The 19310-nt window shown below is 38.1% G+C and overlaps 1 protein-coding gene across 4 annotated transcripts in view; it reads left to right on the forward strand.

Annotated features, from left to right (window-relative positions):
- The window catches only part of LOC149219583 (Sugar isomerase (SIS) family protein), a 92229-nt gene extending 77912 nt beyond the window's left edge, over positions 1-14317 (forward strand). For all 4 annotated transcript variants that reach the window (XM_089384403.1, XM_089384404.1, XM_089384402.1 and 1 more), the window contains one exon: positions 14013-14317. In XM_089384403.1, coding sequence (XP_089240529.1) covers positions 14013-14024 — 12 coding nt within the window. In that variant the 3' untranslated portion in view covers positions 14025-14317. The remainder of the gene's footprint in view (positions 1-14012) is intronic.
- Positions 14318-19310: the final 4993 nt, after the last annotated feature.

Below are 19310 nucleotides of genomic sequence, written 5' to 3' on the forward strand. Positions count from 1 at the left end.
CGTAATGCAAGGTCAAAGCTCTATGACCAACACCACCCTCCCTTACTTCGAGAACTAGACATCAACACATGTCAACCAAATGTCCTCCCGACATTTTACACACATAATGCCTCAACACATCAAATCTCTCTTGATCAAACAGATCGATAACCTCAAGCATGTTTTTCAAAAACTTCGAGAGATTTACCTGAATAGTCGCAACCCCAATCAATAACAACCTTTCAAATACTCATGAGTAAACACAAACCTTCGAGGTCTTCAGACATCTTGATGTTACTTCACAATTTATCACAGTAGGACTTAGAGGCTTCCCATACAAATCTTGGCAGAAGATTCCTCAATCATACAACTTCATTTCCTACATCACATGCAACAACATATTCTACAACCAGATTCTGCTTTCCTTCTTTCAACAACAACTTATCATTCATTCTCCAATTTCTTCTTCAAGGTATCCATCATGACTATAATATGCCCCCCCTCTCAACTTTGGGAGTTATACTCTTTCCTTTATCTAGGCTTTCTCTTAACTTAGAGTTCAACTTCTTTCTATGACATTAGAGAATCTTTCATGGCTTCCATCCTTCTTATCAGAGTCATCTTGATCATCATTATTCATATAAATTCCTTCTTGATGCTTATCAATCAAATCAACTTTACTTACGAATATCTTCAACATCTTGAAGATTATGTACCTGCACAACTTAGATAACAAGTACAACCAAATACATATATAGAAGCATGAACTTAATTATATCATAATCATATAATAATGGAAGCATTAGTCTTTATACATCAAATACCTAAACTTAGTTAGGCTCATAATCAACAAGAAACACATACTTTTATACTTCAACTACTTGTTAGGGTTTTGTCATAAACCCTAGACTTCATCATCAAGACTTTGAGCAACTTAATCAAGATAACATCTTTATTATATCTAGGGTCTCAATATTTCTTCTATAGATATGGCATACTCTATTATAACATATTGCAAACCTTAGAAGCAATTCAAACAAGTATAGTTTTATAATGTATCCAACAACTTTAGAATTCATATGTTAGACTTCTACAAGGATTTAATGCAAACCCTAAATTTCATACTAAGCTCCAATAATCAAAACCAATCACAACACAATCTAAGGTTTCAACAATATGACCAACCCTTTTGTAAACCCTAGATTACATTTGAAACAATATCATCTCATCATCTCTTAGAATATCAAAATTCTGCTAGGGCTTAGTTACAAACACTAGAACTTATCAACAAATAGAGTAACATAAATACATATCTAAGATTTCATAATCATGCACCAACATATCAAAATCCATTAGGTAAGCTCAAGACACAAATATCAAAGTCATACATATAACGATCTTGATTGGACTAGAGTTATGATCAGAGGAACAAACATACACATAGGGTTTCATTCCTAGTAGCTTACTCTCGATACAAAAGGGTTTTGCTCATAAACACTAATTTACGAAAACCTCAACGTCTAAGAATACACAACCCTAAACGCCTAGGGTTTCCATAACAATACCAAAACTCCAAACATGGCATCACCATCAAAACCCCAAACATCAAAATAATAGTATTTTCAAGATTTCATTAGTAACCCTAAGTAGGCTAGGGATTTTCACATTATTATTGACATACCTTTAGGTTAGGGTTTTACAGAGAACCTTTTAGGGTTCCACAAACATGATGTTTTAATGAAGGTAGATTTAATTTAATGATTAATTATCCAAACAAGAATCTCTATGATTCAAAAAGTCTTAGACATAACACTGGTTAGTAATGTCAAGCAAATTTAAATGAACATACCTTTATCACGAAGAGAACAAAAATTAAAACATACATTTGAATTGTTTTCTAGATAAACTTTATAGCACATCAATTTCAATGCTTTGTCTTGTAAGATCTTCTCCATAGCCCTTGAGCATATCAACAAGCTTTTCCTAAAGAAGGAAAATATAAAAAGAAATGTTATTATCATATAGTATAAACACATCTAGATAAAAAAAGGAAAACCAAATATAAAATATAATACAAGCAGTAAGGTACTTATCTTTAAAAATGGTGAGAGCTCCCTCCTAATCCAATCTCAAGGCATACCTATAAATTTAACAAAACAATTAAAAAAAAATGCTTTTCCAAAGAATGTTAAACCTATAAATATTAAAAATCAAAATAAAAAACAATTCAAAAACTTTAGAGTAGAAGGATAGAGTCTCTAAGAGTCCCTAACAAATAAGTCTTTGACTTTGGATTCTTCCTTCTTGTTCTTCTTTGGTGGTCCTTCATCAACAATATTTGATTGATCCCTAATTCTCTCTCTCTTCCTTGGATTCTTAGACAATCACTTCTATAGTGACCCATCTTGTGACAATTGTAACATTTGATTTTGGATAGGTCTATCTTCCTTCTAGGCCCGTTAGACTTCTTGAAGGTTCCTTTGTTCTTGTGATAAGCGAAATAGGCATTTGAAACTTTCTCCTCTTCATTCTCTTTGTTTCTTACTAATGAAATTCTAACTTCTTCTTGACTGTATGCATTCCATAATTGTTCGAATATAAGAGTTTCCTTCCAAATGTTGAGACCTGATGAAAAGACACTCCAAGATGTTGGTAATCCTAGAAGTGCAATGATTACAAGCTCCTTTTCAGGTACTATCTCATTGATTTCTTGGAGTTCATCTTTGATTCTAGCTATTCTTACAAAGAAGGATGCCAAAATGTCTTCCTTTGTCATCTTTATAGATATCAATTCATTTTTAAGACTTTCCATTTGACCAAGATTCTTAATTGTGAATAATGTGGATAATGCCTCATATATGGTATGTTGGATATATATGGGATGAGGTTATCCTTTATTCCATCCACCATTAATGTCAAGGCCAATATCTTTGTTTCTCTGAACTTTGCCTTTTCTGCATCACTTGATTCATTTGTAGGCTTTTTTACTTTTCCTTTGACTAGATCCAAGACTTTATTCTTCTCGAAGATGAGATCTACCCTCTTTTTCCATTCCCTGTAATTGGATGTTCCTTCTAATTTGTTTTCTCCCTTCATTGAGTTAGACATTGTCCTTGAAGATGGTAGGCTTAACTTCTTATCATGATCCTTTTAATAACCCTTGTTAAAACTTCTTAAAACGCCTTTCAATAGATTTTCAAGCTGCATTTTTCCTTCTTCTTCACCTTAGCTCTGATACCATGTTAGAAAATCAGAAAGGCAGAAAGATTTTCTTTATGTTGATAATTAGTTGTGATATTCTTATGTACTTATTAACTTTCATATGTTCTTCTTTTACTTTAGTTCATCAATCAGTTACCAAAACAGTAACACAATGATCACAGACACCAGATGTAGGTGAACAGCCAAGGAAAAAGCCTATCTTAGGGGAAAACCCAGTCAATAACTCTTCCTTAATAATTTCACGAGATGATCCAAGACTCCATGAACTAGACACAAACTTCCTCTGACCACCAAGTCAACCCTTCCCTTCTTCTGCAATTGATAACCTTCAAGCAACAAATTTGACCTAGATGCAACAACGAGACTTCGACCCAACATAACTTTAACCTAGTACTAGCCCAACAAAACCTCGACCCAACAGTAGCCCAGCAAAACTTGACCCAATAGTAGCCCAGCAAAACTTTGATCCAACAATAGCCTAGTAAAACTTCGACCCAATAGAAACTTCGATCTTCCAGCAAATAACCTAGTAAATCCACATGTGTGTGAGAGAGAGAGACAACCAAAAAACTTCGATTTTCCTTCTCCAACAAATCTCCTCCTTCTCTTGGAATTTCACACTTTTTCTGCCTCCCCTTGGATATCGAACTTGTGTGAGAGATGTCTTCCAAATGAATCAAACAACTTGTATATATACCCTTTTCGGAAGGCCGAATTACCCTCATGTAGGTCGACTTGATCAAGTAAGGGCCAACTTTGTGTGGAGGTGACAAATGACTTATTTTACTCAATAATAATTCTTTTTACATGATTCAAAAGCCCAAGAAGGGTCTCATCAAATGGACAATGACTCTAATGACTTAAGACAAAACCGAGAAGTCCTCAATGGGGACTTTGACCTAAAACATGATGACCCAAGTATGAAACCCATGCTTTACAAAAAAATTCTTTCTTTTGATAAATACATTTCATTATGACTCCATTACAACTATGAAGACCAAACCTAGTTAAATTATTTAACACCTTACTCGATCTTTGCAACTGGGTAACTCAATCTACCAAGTAATTCACACTACTGGTGTGTTCTCCATCTACCCATCAAGGGTAGTTACTCTTTTAATCTCATTGGTGAACCAACGACCATGATTAGATCCCCATCAATGGTTGAGATCATCTCCGACTCAATTTGTGTGAGTTTCTAGAGAATTCTCACCTTTCTCAATTAATTATTGTTAATTAATCATTTTTCTTAAGTTAGGCTTAGAAAATATTTAATTATTAATCAATTAACTTAACTAAGCCATCTCTAGGTGTTTTCTCCTTAAACATTTTCTAGATTTTGGATATCTTGTGTTATTAAGCCTCTTTGACCAAAGTCGAGACTAGAACATCTGTGTGATGCTACAAAAACGAACACTCCTTCTTAGGGTGGAAGGTGTTCTCTTTATCTCATAACATCCTCCCATATGTTATTAATGTCTGACATCTATGACAAACTGCCACTGACCACCAACTATTAAACATACTTTGATTCATCTACCACTTTGTAGCTTAACCACCCTACGTCCGCACTGCTGCTGACACTGCATTGTATCACTTGTACTATTTCCAACACTGCATTTTGTTGCCACTGATCTGATGATGTTGTTATCACTGCAACTACTGCCACTGAGAACATACCTTGAATCAACTGTCTTTATACTGGCTTTGCAATTGTCTCCTAAGTCTTTGACTACTACTAACATCTACACTATGCACTGAGTAACTATGTACACTGCAACTGCTCGTCGCCCCTCAGCATCTGACTGCAACTAGCATTGCAATTGTCCCTCAAGTTTTGACTGTGTCGTCCTAAACATTGATCCATTCGCTACTGAATACTGTGGGCCCCTATAACAAGGGTAATGATCCATATGAGGAGTAATATGCAACTATTGCTGCTCCTCTACAGGCTCTACCCAAATCTTTGCAACTCTGGGAACTAGAGCTCAATGTCTCCCCACCTCTCTCCTAGAGGTATAACTACATATAAGGCGAATTTGTCCTCCAACTTGGAAGACAAATTGTCGATCTTTGTCGAAGTTGTTGCCTGCTCCTGCTTCTCCTTCTTGTCCTTCTTCTTCTTCAGACACTGGGTATTATAGTGACCAAAGTCACCACATCTGAAGCACTTAATCTTCGACAAATCTTTCTTCTTCTTTTCTTCTCCCTTTGAGCCTTGTCCCTGACTGAGACCTTTCTTTGCCTTCCCCTTTGATGCAAGAGCTACATTCTCCTCTTCCTTCACACCCTGTTTTCCTTCTGTCGATATTCCTTTGCCACGATCCTAGCCTTGTACTTCTCCATGCTGCCATCTGTAGCATACTTGATCTTATAGATCCACCGAGAACCCAAAACTGACCTATCCTCAGGTCTCGACACTACCTCCCAAACACCGTTCGTCATGATAGAACTATACTCCTCTACCATGGCATTAATCCACACCTGATGTCGTGTGACCTCCAAATAGTTGAAAGGCTCTACAACTTGTACCACCAATGCTTAGTAACTGTCTGGTTGTCTGCGTCCTCTCTTGTTCATCCTAGGAGCTCCAATAAACTCTTCTACATCTCTCAATGTCTAATGAACCTCCCTGTTGGTTTGACCACTAGTGGTGGGAGGATCAACCAACTCTCATCCTGCCCTACTGCTCTGTCTGTTGCGAAATCACTAGATCTCCTACACCTGAGAACGTGTTGGTATTGGTATCTGTACTGCATCCCGATGACTATGCTTGTGGCGATCCTAGTAGCTACCCTTGCTGCTGGACCATTGGAGCTTCTACTGGCTCACTCTGGTAACTTGTTAGCATCTCACGAGATTTCTTGAAGGCTTTGTCCTCCATAAACTTCACACCTCATCTCACAATAATCTTCCTGTTGTTAGGAATGTAGATCATGTATGTCTTAGAGGTTTCACTATACCCAACGAAATATCCCCTCTCTGTAGTTTGATCCAACTTAGCACGCTTCTCATCTGATACATGGAAATAATCTATGCTACCAAAGATCCCGAAGTGATTGACTCCTAGCTTCTTCCCAGAGAAGACTTCTTCTGGTGTTATCTTCCCCAACGCCTTCTGAGGAACCATGTTCTAGATATACATTGTCATGTTACATGCCTCTTCCCATAAGAACTGCGACAAATCTTGGTCATATAACATCGCCTTTTCAGCCCCAACTTTAGACCCGTTCTTTCGTTCTGTTGCCCCATTCTGTTGTAGATTGTATGAAGTCGTCCACTCTCTCCTGATGCCTTCCTTCATACAGAAGCCTATGAAGTCACTATTTGTGTACTCACCTCTGTTATCTGAGCGAAGCACCTTGATTTGCTTCCTTGTCGCATTCTCTACTAGAGCCTTAAACTCCTCGAAGCAACTGAACACCTCATCCTTGGCCTTTAAGAAATAGATCCAGGTTTTCTTGGAGTGATCATCAATAAAGGTAACGGAGTATTTGTACCCTCCGAGAGATCTATTGGACATAAAGTCGCATATGTCTGGGTGTATAAGATATAGCACACCATTTGATTTGTTGTCACTTCTTGGGAATTCCGCCTTATCATACTTCCCTAGCACACACCCCTTGCACACATCATCATGTTTGTGCCTAATTCTAGAACACTTGTTACTATCTCCTTAATCATTCTAAGTGCTCCATGATGTAAATTCCCCATCCTCCTGTGCCATAACTCATTCAGGTATTTCCCACAGTTGTTGCCATTACTCACTAGTGCCATTCAATTGCAATTTGTTCAATTTGTTGCTCTGTACCCCAATTTGTTTCACCTTCTTCCAGTTTTGTTGTTTGATGAACATCTTCTTCCCTACAAAGTGGATGCCATATCCCTTATCTTGTAACTAGGATACTGAAATTAGGTTCATACCTAATCCTATCACATGCAATACATTTGTAACACTGGTGCTTGCTCCTGACTTCCTCTGAATGTCAATGTTATCTCATCCGACTGGAGTGCACTTCGTCCTGTTTCCCATTGTTACCTGGAAGTCCATCTCCTTCTCATTGTAGCTGAACAAATATTCTCTAACTCTTGTCATGTGAGTTGATGCTCCACTGTCTATATACCAAACTCCCTATGAAGCTAAGCTAGTCAAGCAAGCAAATTCATCCTCCAATCTAGAAGACAATTTTGTAGCCTCTTGAATATCAAATTTGTTTGTGGCCATACTGGAGAGTTCTAGGAAGTTTACTGAAGACATCCTGAGTATAATTTCATGTGCTTTTCTCTTCCATCCAACGCTAATATGCTATTGCAAACACTGCTGCAAACTAACTGCACCCAGATCTGCTCAACGAAATCTCTTATTTTCTCAGCGGAACTAGTTCCCAGGAGTTGTCTGTGGGAACTTTTGCTGACTTGTTCAAACTTTTCATGCACCTGCAACTGGAAATCAAACCCTCCTACCCAGTAATTCAAAATTCCTGGCTGACCATCTACGCAGATCTAGAAAGTGTGCTGCAAAACTCCCTCTGAACCTGCACAAATTTCCTTCTCGCTTCTGAGCTCCTGATCTGTCTTCAAACTTTTTCTGATACCATGTGAAAATTCTTAATCTATTGCAACAACTGGAAATTATTTTTCTAATTGATTATTATTAAGTGCAATTTATTTTCTATGGCAAACAACGAATAAAATCACAACTGTAATTTTCACCAAAATAAAATATGTTGCACAAAATAACTGAAATTGAGAAAATTGAGCACAAGTCACAAGTTCACAAGTCGGCCTATTATTGGACATTCAAACCACTATATATAGCAAGAGATATTCAACTTGTTTCAGAAAATCAATCTGCAATTAGGATGTCAAGAATGTCTTGTGAAAGGGTAAATAGAAATTTTCCATCCTCAAAGAAGCATATACAACAAAGGAAGAGAAGGATCAGTGCAAGATAAAAACTTTGTTCTTAATGCATTTATAAGGTCGAAGGTTCAAATTTAGTTCAAAAATACAAGTGAAAAACAAAATTTAGGAAGAATCAGGATCACAAAGAAGCTGACTTGGTGGAAGGAATTTAGGTTATGGTCTAGAAGGTATTGGTCATCTCATTGTCATATGAATCTACTAAAGAAGAGTTCTTGACTGGGTTTTCCCCTACATATGGGCTTTTCCCTTACTGTGTGCCTACATCTTGTGTCCTATTTTGTTAATTGTTTGGCATTTATCTTGATGAAAGAAAAATATAAATAAGAACCAACAAGCACATAAGAATTTTCACATGTAAATGTCAAAGATCTAAGAGAAATATAATGCCCTAAGACTTCTCAATAGCACACACACTAAATCGGTTTCCAACTCGGCAAGTGCCAAATGCCTTCTCTTCTCTTCTACCCCATACACACATTGGATCGGTTGCCAACTCGGCAAGCACCCAATGCCTTCTCTTCTCTCGACCTCATAAACACACTGGGTCGGTTGCCAAACTCAGGAAGCACCTGATGCCTTCTCTTCTCTTCTAGCTCAATTTTAGTAAGTGGTTCATCGACCCCAAGTCGAGCACTTAGTAATAGATAAATATAAATAAGTTCAATCGATATCCCATGAATATTGGCACTACTAATCCCAATAGTATTTTTCTGACTAGAATATAGGTGTATCGCACACCTTCACAAGCCCAGGAAACCCCCATTTCACGCAATCTAAATGTCCTAAATCAACACAGGCCCAAACAATACCATACCTACTAAACACATTACACAACACAAGGGCCCAAATAGTCCCATACCTGCATGTCCCAAAAATTACACAACACATGCACATATACACAGTGTACAACACAACACATACACATACACACATTATACAACACATCAGATACACATGTACAACACATCACATGCATAATACTCATGGCCCGGTATAACATGTACACAACAATATTGAAAATCCAGAGACCACATCGTCTCTATCCACAGACACCAGGAAACAATTCATCTAGAGTATTTCTTATGCTTTATTGCATGCATTCACAATCCAAATCCCAGGCCAATGGTTTCTTCAATTATCCATGTTTGTCCCAACATCTTAGAAATATGAATATTCACATGGGCATAATATAAGAATCATATTCACATGATACTAAAATCATAGATCAGCCAAGGCTACTTTTGTCCAATTGATTTCTCACACAACTGGGAATCTTACATGCCATCCACATTTACATTAAATGAATTCTAAACCATAATTCTTCCACAAGAATGACTCCTAACCAAACTTATTAGTCACAACAACATTCATATATGTATATAAACATTAGCATGTTCATAAACATATAACAGATTTACACATGTAAATTGAGTTAAGGTCAAGAGAACCTCCTTTGTGTTATTTCCATGACTGCCATATCATTGTTCATTATCCCACAAACTAAACTCGTCCATTCGTTGTTATATTTAAGAGCGACACTCCAATATACACTAGTAATGGTCTTTCCTAAACCATCGCCCAAACCTAGCCTTCCTCAATTTTTTTCATGGTCTTTAATTATTCATAGAGCCCATTTTAGGTCATGTTTATGTTGGTTCTCTTTAGCCCTCTTACGAGAGCCCTGTGGATTTCCTGCCACACCAAATAATTTTTCCCTAGCCCCAAGCATGACATTCGTAAGGCAGAAAATTTGAAAAGGAAAGCGAGGATAACCAATACAAAAAGGCAATCGCAACAATAATTATAAAAGTTTCAACAAAATAACATGGCCATGCACAAATGTATAATAAAAAATGATAAGAAGTCAATAAATTTAAAACCACAACACGTAAGGAAGTCGGCCCGACCCTACCTGGGTACAATACATGATTGAGTGCAACACCATGTAGACCCTGGCTTTCAAGTCGACCACCTCGATTCTCGACTAGGACCCCACCCAACTACTCACGCTCTTCTAGTCGAGCTCGAACTCATACTGAGTTCGACCTTTCAATTTGACCTCCCATCCCTAACTTGGCAAGTCCCATAAGTGAATTCAACCTATTTTGTGGCTTTTATACGTAGAAAATATTTTATTGTCTTTCTAATTTCACACAACCCTGAAAAATATTGAATCTGACTACCTGCAAAGAGATAAAACTTTCCATCTACGAGATCAAGAATTGAAATCTGAAGATCTCGCGAACCCTTTCCAGTGTCCCTTGATCATGGAAGCCATCTAGTGACACGCTCACATTATCAACTAGGTTGAAACACACATATGAGCTTACTCCCATAATTTTCTAGGATGAAAACAAAATATTAGAGTTTAATTATCATGTATATAAGATGTCAAGTATGCAAGGAGAAGGGTCTTGCAGTTTGTATGCCTATAAATATATGTAAATGCATATCTATTTCTAACTGAGGCATATGAGTTTGACATTTTCGAATTCATCTGATATGTTTCATCTAATTTATTTTAAACATTATGTTTGAAATTTTTTTGGACAATTTCAGAGGGGCTAAATAAAAAATCAATAACATAAAATATACAAAATGAAAAAAATTCAGAAAATAAAAATATCTTTGTTTACAAGTCCTTTTCAAAAGGGCACTCTTGGTTTTTGAATTTATTTAAATAGTAGAAAAAACTCTTACTTGAACACGTATCTGCAAAATACAATTGAAATATTACTTCTCCAACTTCGAAAAATAATTAAAAAAATATAATTTTGCATTAAAAGATAATTTTTCAATATGCATAACTTATCTCTCTATGTGTAGACCATGCTTAGATATATATATTTTTTAAATTACACATTTTAGACTAAGTTATGTTACGTGAACACACGCATACCATTTAAGATGTGCGAAATTTGCAAGAACAAACATTTCATTTAATGGAAAATTGACAAATTATAACACTCTTTTTTTTGCAAAAAATATCATTAGGACAACAACATAATTCTCCACAAATTGTATTTTTACTCTGAATCAAAATTCACTCGGGTGCAGAGATACAACCACCCCATGCACCCAACAAACATACTAAGTTGTAAGTCTATAACACATAGAGAGATCAAGAACGTAACTATTTCTCAAGTCACACAGAACCACTCCAGTTTCTCAAAATCATGTAGGAATCATTCCACACATTCATAATAGCACACAAAAAATTTAGTAAGTGAGGTTCTGCATTCAAATTTACAAGAGCACTTATCTAATAATGAAGAAACTTGGTAATCGAGATTCGAAGTCTAACTCTCCACCCAACCTTGGACGAGCTACAACCAATCTTTCTTGCAATTGTCACCCCTGACCCAGATTTTAGAGTTTGAGGAGAGCTTTAGAGGAATTTTAAACCGATATTATCGGCTAAAACAGGGTGTCTTGAGGCTGCGTCACCTCCACCCACCAACTACCAAAATAATCAAGTAAAAGCAGTGAAGCACCTCACCGACATATGACCATCTTCTACTCAGGAAATTAGACCAACATCATCAGCTACAAGAGGGTGTCTCAAGGCCACACTGCCTTCACCCACTAGTTGTTCAATGATTGTACAACAAGCAACAAATGAGCTATCTACCCCCAGGAGCCTCTCTTGCCCATATTAATCATGTATCTTTCTTCCTAGAGAAAAGAACCCTCTCTTAATCTCCACCACCTTCCTCTTGTAATCGACCAATTGCCCTTGTCTTTTGGTGGGTTTGCGCTCCAACCACTTTGGCAGCACAACCCATACTCTCATTAACTTTTGTCCTCTCTTGCTTGTTGCTATTGCCTAAAGAGAACTTGGGCATGTCCTTCATTTCTAGCTGAAATTTTAATAAGCAATCAACCCATTATTGATATTTAAAACAACCAACTCCCTCAAGCAATCTCTCTCCTCCAGCACTACAATTTGTGTCCCTATTTTTGTCATTGTACAAGACTTGCAATGCCTTTTAAATAAGTTTGTAGTATTATCTTTTGTAAATGTGCTCCTCCTTTAAAGACCTTCAGTGCTCCTAGTTATAAATCGCTTCCACCAATGCTAATTGACACAGAGTGTTCTGCAAAAGAGATCTTGCCCCCCTTGGTTCAAGAAGTCATTGATAAAATGGGCAATCATCAATATACTGTCATAGGCACATTCCAAATAAATTCAAGGAAACATTAACCATATGAGTTGTCTATAATTTTCTCCACCTTTGTCTTAACACAACCTACCGTCTTGAATTTGGTGATAAATTTGGACGATTGCACACCATGGAGGGCCTTCGAATTACTTGGATTAACAAGATTTCAGTACATGCTACTAAACATATTGACCCAAATCTGGTGCTTTTTACCTTCAAAATTTTAGAGTGCAAAAGTTCAAAAGTTGCGACAAGTGGAATTAAAATATTTGGTGGGAGGTGTTTATTTTTATTTATAAGAAAGGCATATTTCATGTGTGATAGAGAGCTTAGAGTACTTTCGTTCAGGTACTGGTTTTCTTTCCACCTTGACCATGAGATCAATGGCTCTCACAATATAGATATGCGGAATGCAAAATACAGAGTCTTCAGAGTAAGTTCGTTGTGTTGAGTGTGTAGGACTTCCACACTCCGCACAATGAACTTCTTCCGCACTTCAAAGACTCCACACTTACTTACCTCCGCATCTCCACACTGAATGCTTCACAACACTTCAAAACATGGAGACAATTCATATCCTGTGGTGTGGAAACGCAAATGCAGTGACAAAATCTTTGACTCATCATACTACAACTCCCTTATATATGTTATTTCATATTCCCTATTCCATTCCATTTTATTATTTCAAAATATAAATATATATTATTTCATTTTCATTTTCATTAAAATAATAATCACTTAATATTTTTTAAAATTAAAATTTACTTGTATATCCTTGTTTCATCTTGTTTCATGCCTATGTATTCCATGACTAAAGTAATGGCCACACCAAAAATTCACTATTAAGTGCAAATGGTGGACAACCAATAATCATCAAACAATAATACAAAATGTAAGAGTTGGATGTTGTTTCATAACCAATTTGAGTGTTAATGTTCTGCCATAACCATAACTTTCAGATTGGATAATTACTATTGAACATGTATAGTGGGATGCATTGTGCGACTTGTTGTCTATACAACTTGGAATCCAAATTCTTGGAGCTTTGTCTAATGTTAAACAACTAACTAACAACAGTTGAATTGGAACTTAACATTAGTAGCCATAATAAATTTCCGAATAAAATCACAACCTTAAATCATTGAAAAGTGTGGAGGCAATGTCTGAGAACGAACTTGTATTTAAATTCTTTCACATTTTGAATGGGAAAACATCAATTTGCAATAGAATATGAAAACTTTAGTCTGTCACACTGAGGTTTTGTTTATGAATGCACTCCAATTTACAGCGCACTTGACTGGGTTCGACTTTCCTCTCATTAAATACCGCAATGTCATTTTTAATCCGGTATTTCATGTGTGATAGAAAACTTAGATCAGAGCACTTTCATTCAAGTACTTATTTTCTCTTTTCCTTATTTTCTTTCCACCCTAAGCATGGAGATCAATGGCTCTCATGATATAGTTGTGTGGAATGTAGAATATAGAGTTTTCACACTAAGTTCACTACGAACAAAGAGCACATGGCACGTTTTTCATTGTACAGAGTGCAGATGTGCGGAGGAAGTTTTCATTGTGTTTTCTCTACATCTCCACTTTTTTTTAACTTGGATAATTTGCAACCTATGGCATGCATTGTTTTATGCTCAGAAAACTTATACTCGAATGTATTTATAATTTAATACACATAATCATTGACCGACTGCTTTTATATTTGCATTAGGAGAGGAAGTGAAGCAGATAATACGCAGATTTCAGTATTCTCATGAAGTGCGCAAAGGCAGGAATAATGAAAGATTGCATTGTGGAAACAAAGCATTCTCAAATAATAACAAAACATGGACCTCGCACTATCGCGCCATCATATTGATAACTATTAATCTTGTTATATAAGCTTGTTATATTTTATGAATAATACGACGCCTTATTATGTTCTATGAATATAGGATGTTGAAATTATTAGTTGATGACAAAAAGAATATTATGTACATTTTAATTACGTTTAATGAATAAAAGGATGTCTTATTATGTTTTATGAATAATAAGATGTTGAAATTATTAGTTCACGATTAAAAACAATATTATATATAATTTTTATATTTGCCTATTAGATGTTTTACAGTCAAATTGCTTTGACTTTCCATTAGTTTTGAATTTTTTAAAAATATTTTATAAAGTGTATTAAAGTTTTGAAAAAAATAACTATTAAACTCAATATTTTGATAATAAAAAACAATTTTTAAAATTTCTGAAATTTGAATTTCTATTTTCTTATTGATTCATATAGATGAAATGACTAATTTTATGGGGTTATAAATATAATTTCAAAAATAAAAATTCAAAAAAACTATATGCCACCAAGTGTCATAATAGTACATACATCAAATCTCAATATTTATTTTAAAAAGTACACACATCAACTTTCAATATTTATGAAAATTTCATTATATATATATATATATAGAGAGAGAGAGAGAGAGAGAGAGAGAGAGATGCCACTAAGTGTCATAATAGTACACACATCATGTGAAACACAATTCACTTCCAAAAGAGGGGTGGAGGCCATAGGGCCTAGACAGTGACCAAGAGGCATACAGGAGGAAGACAGATGGCTGCAGTTCATAAAAGGACGTCAGAATCGGGTTAGATGCAGGAGACAGGTGGATGTGGACGACAGATGAGATCAGCCCCGGAACAATAAACCAAACCCATGTGCGGCTTAAGAAAATGGAGGTGGGAAGCAAAACAGGTTTAAGCAGTAAGCTTAGCAGCGCTGTCGCTCTCAGCCCACAACACGCAAACAACGGAAGCTTGGAGAAGGGCGATTTTCACGCTTAGCAATTACCAAGGTGTAGCCAGCAGTGACCAAGGAGCATCCGACAAGAGGATGGTCAACCCGAATGACACCGTTGATCTGGACCCCGAACTTAGTGACAACCTGTCGATTTGGGTTCTGGAGGTCACAGACTAGAGCATCGAACGGTATATATGTCCAGCTGGATGACATGGAAAGGAAACACGAGGTTCGGAGGAGGCTTGACAGAAGGAAACCCTAGGGCTGCTGGAGGACAACCTAGGTCTGTCGTTTCTGAACAGCCGAAAAGAATTTGAAGCAACGACATCTAAAAAACCACAAGTAAGTCTTGAAAACCCCCATCCCCTTAGCCTCTTCTATTTCAGAGGGTTAGAAGATGTAGTGATTAGCTGTGGCTTTAGAAGCAACGAGAAATATAACCTAGGCTTTACGCTGGGAGAGGAGCAAGGAAAAACCGAAGAGCCGCGTTGGAGTCTAGATCAGACGATAAAATTCCAAAACCCCCTCAGCCACAGTCAGGCAAAGAAGCAAAATCAGGGCTTGGGGTCTGGGTTTGCGGGGATTCTGAAATTTTTAGAGGGTTTTGAGACAGATGGGAAGACTGTGGAGGGGGTCTGAAGTAGGGGAAGGAAGCAAATCTGTTAGAGACAGAGGGAAGGGGCAAAGGCAGACAAGCAGAAGGCAAGCCAGAAAGAGGGAACGAGTTTACCCAGGAAGAAATGAGTGCAAGAACACTCCCAGTAGCATCAACAAATGTGGAAGCAACCACTCGGCGTAGGGAGGAAGGGACACGACAGAGGCAGGCGAGGGAGAAGAGGAAAAATCCCAAAATAATCAAGAGGAAAGAATCAGTAGCAAATCTGATTCTTGGCATGAATGTGACAATAGAAGAAGCCATGGAAGTCACGGATCTAACACTGGTTGGAAGGGCAAGGGGGAAAAACATTCAACTAACTTCATTCAGGAGTGGGTTTCCCATCACTGGAAGGCAACCCCGATTCAGTCTGTCAAGTCTCAACGCTAGCAAAGGGATGGTTTATGGTAAAATTCGAGAAAAAAGAAGTAGCAGACTGGGTGTTGGAAAGGAATTAGGCTTTCGGGAGGAACCCGATTCTAATCAAACGATGAAACCCATTGTTTGATGCTCAGAGGGAACGAGTTGACGAACTACCAGTTTGGGTCCGCTTGCCAGGGCTCCCTCCATTTCTCTGGACAGAATCGATCTTCAGGACTATTGGGAATCACCTTGGGAAATATATGGAAACAGACATGTCCTTTTTGCAAACCAGACACTTGGGGATGGCTCGCATCCTGGTAAGCCTTACCCTTCGGTCAGGATTGGCAGAAGAAATCCAGCTGCAATACAAAGATTTCAAATACTTGCAACAATTAGACTATGAGCATTTGCCATTTCGCTGCCATAGGTGTCACATTTATGGACACTTGGAAAAAGAATGCCCGATGGCATCCAGACGTTGAAGGAAACAAAAGAAGGCAGAGACAGGGGAGACAGTTGCAAAAAACCTAAAAAATAAACCCTCAGGGGAAGACAAGGGGGAGGAGCCGATGGACACAGATGGACCTCTGGAGGATCCAGTTGGAAATATGGATGAGCAACAGGAACCCATCCGGGAACATCAAACATCTCATCAGCTTGAAGGGAATGCACAGAACTAGGACTCTCTAACAGACATTGAAGAAAGCCAATCAATCGACAAAGATGGTACGGGTCTGGACTTAACCCTACCTTTTGTTACTCCTGTTATTTCGTTAAATATAGCTGAATCTGTGCGTGGTCCCTCCAGGCAACAAAACATTGTCATTCCTATTTTAGGTTCAGATAATATGTAAGTTGAGAGTATAATCACTTCCATTCGTAATCTAGATCTAAACTGTGAATATGCCATAAGCAATGATGCCTTTCTGAGAGATGAAACCCTCATTGCATCCAACCCTTATAACCTCAGGCCTTGAGAGAAAAAACCTCCCCCATGGAGAGTGGTGGGAGTAGTGGGGGGAATCGACATGCAATCCACCCAGCCAAGTGACCATAAGGTGAGAGGGAGGAAAACAAACGCGTCAAAGGCTCAGTTAAGAGCCAAGCCAGATATTGCAGACGACAAGCAAATGTCCATTTCTGGGGCACTTAGAGCAGCAAAACCCCCTCCTGAGGTCGATAAATGATCATCCTCTCCTGGAATTGCAAAGGTTTAGCCAGCAACCCTAAAAAGTTGGCCTTAAATAAGGTAATCCGGACCTACAATCCGAACATACTCCTTCAAGAAACTCTGGGAGCAGGCAAAGAAGTCTCAAAATCATTGTCAAAAATTTTGCCAGGCTGGAGCATCCAGGCCTTGGATGCTAAAGGTCACTCTAGAGGCCTAGCTATGGGGTTTAAGGAAGGGAAATTCAAAGCCCTAAACTCCTGGGGGATGGACCAGGTAATGGGGATGGAAGGCTATTCCCAAGAACTTTGCACTAATTTGTTGATTGTAAACATTTACGGGCCATGCCAAGGAAGAGCCCTCTTCTGGAAGACCCTCCTCTCCAAATATTTACTGAACAACCCAAATCTGGTCATCGGAGGAGACTTAAACTTCTCCATTGGCTCACCCAAAACATGGGGCCCCTCGGCCAAAGAAGATCAGTTATCAGATTTTTCTACCAATTTATTCAGAGAAAACAAGTTGTTGGACATAAACTTATTGAAGGTTAGACCCACTTGGAGGAATAGGAGAATAGGGGAAGGCCATGTTGCAAAAAGATTGGACTGCTTCCTCCTTTGTGAGGAAGCAACAACAAATATTCCAGCCTTTCACGAGTGGGTGGGTGAAGGGGGAATCTCGGATCATATGCCAATCTTGCTTGAACTATCCAAGCCCCCCAAAACACCAGCAACCCCTTTCAAATTCAATCACACTTGGCTACAAGAGGAATCATTCAACTCTCTCTTTAAGACCACTTGGAGACCTGCAAGGGCCAGAGACTCCGAAGATAAAGCTTTTCTCTTCATGGAGAATCTAAAGTGCCTTAAAAAAGCTACGGTGAGTTGGGCCAAGGAGAAGAAACTGAAAGAAGATGAAGATCTCATCCAAATAGGAAGGAATATTCAATCGCTCGAAATCCCTGAAGCCGACGGTTATGAAACTCAAGAAAAAAGGGAAAGAATCATGCAGCTGGAATCCCAAAGGAATAAAATCCTCTCAGTAAGAGAAGAACAATGGCGAATGAAGAGCACATCCATATGGCTAAGGGCAGGGGATGAGAACACCAAATTCTCCCAAAACTATGCCAGAGGAAGGAAGAATGTGAACACCATTTGGAAACTGAAGGAAGAGGGAGGAAGAGAGGCTCGATGCTTTGAGGACCTATCTTAGATGGGCATAAGACATTTTCAAAACCTATTCACTGCCCCAACAAAAGTTTCTTTGGCTGAAGTAATCCAAACAACCCAGACCTTTCCTCGTTATGTGGATGAAGAGGACTCACTAGAACTAATGGGAGAAGTCACAAGGGGGGAGGTGGAAGGAATCATAAAAGCAATGCCAAAGGATAAGAGCCCAGGTCCAGATGAATGGACGATGGAGTTGTTCCAACACTTCTTTGAGAAAATTGGACACGAACTCATCGAAGTTGTTGAAGAATCCAGAAGGAAAGGGGTAGTATATCCCCCTTTCAACTCAACCTTCATAGCCCTCATTCCGAAAAAAGAAGACCCATCCTCTTTTGAGGATTTCCGACTGATCTCCCTCTATAACTGTATCTACAAAATCATAGCAAAGGTGATAGCTCTCCATGTAAAACCAATTCTATCCAAGCACATGTCAAAAGAACAGTTCGGCTTTCTGAATGGGAGGCAGATCCATGAAGCAATTGGAGTGGCCCAGGAAACCATCCATAGCATCAAACAAAATAAAAATAAAGGAGCAGTAGTGAAAATAGACCTCTCAAAATCCTTTGGCAGGGTCAGTTGGATGTATATTCGGATGCTTCTCACACACCTGGGGTTTCAAGTTGACTTTATAAACTAGGTGATGGGATGCTTAACCAGTGTAAGCTTTGCAGTGCTCATCAATGGAGCAACCTCTTCTTTCTTTCAAGGCCAAAGAGGGTTGAGACAAGGATGCCCCCTCTCACCCTTCCTCTTCCTTCTGACGACAAAAGGACTCAGCTAGCTGCTCTTAGAAGCCAAAAGAAAAGGGGATA

The sequence above is a fragment of the Pinus tabuliformis genome, chromosome Q (assembly GCF_031772625.1).
Source record: "Pinus tabuliformis cultivar Carrire ecotype Pingquan chromosome Q, CPIR1, whole genome shotgun sequence".
Taxonomy (NCBI): Eukaryota; Viridiplantae; Streptophyta; class Pinopsida; order Pinales; family Pinaceae; genus Pinus; species Pinus tabuliformis.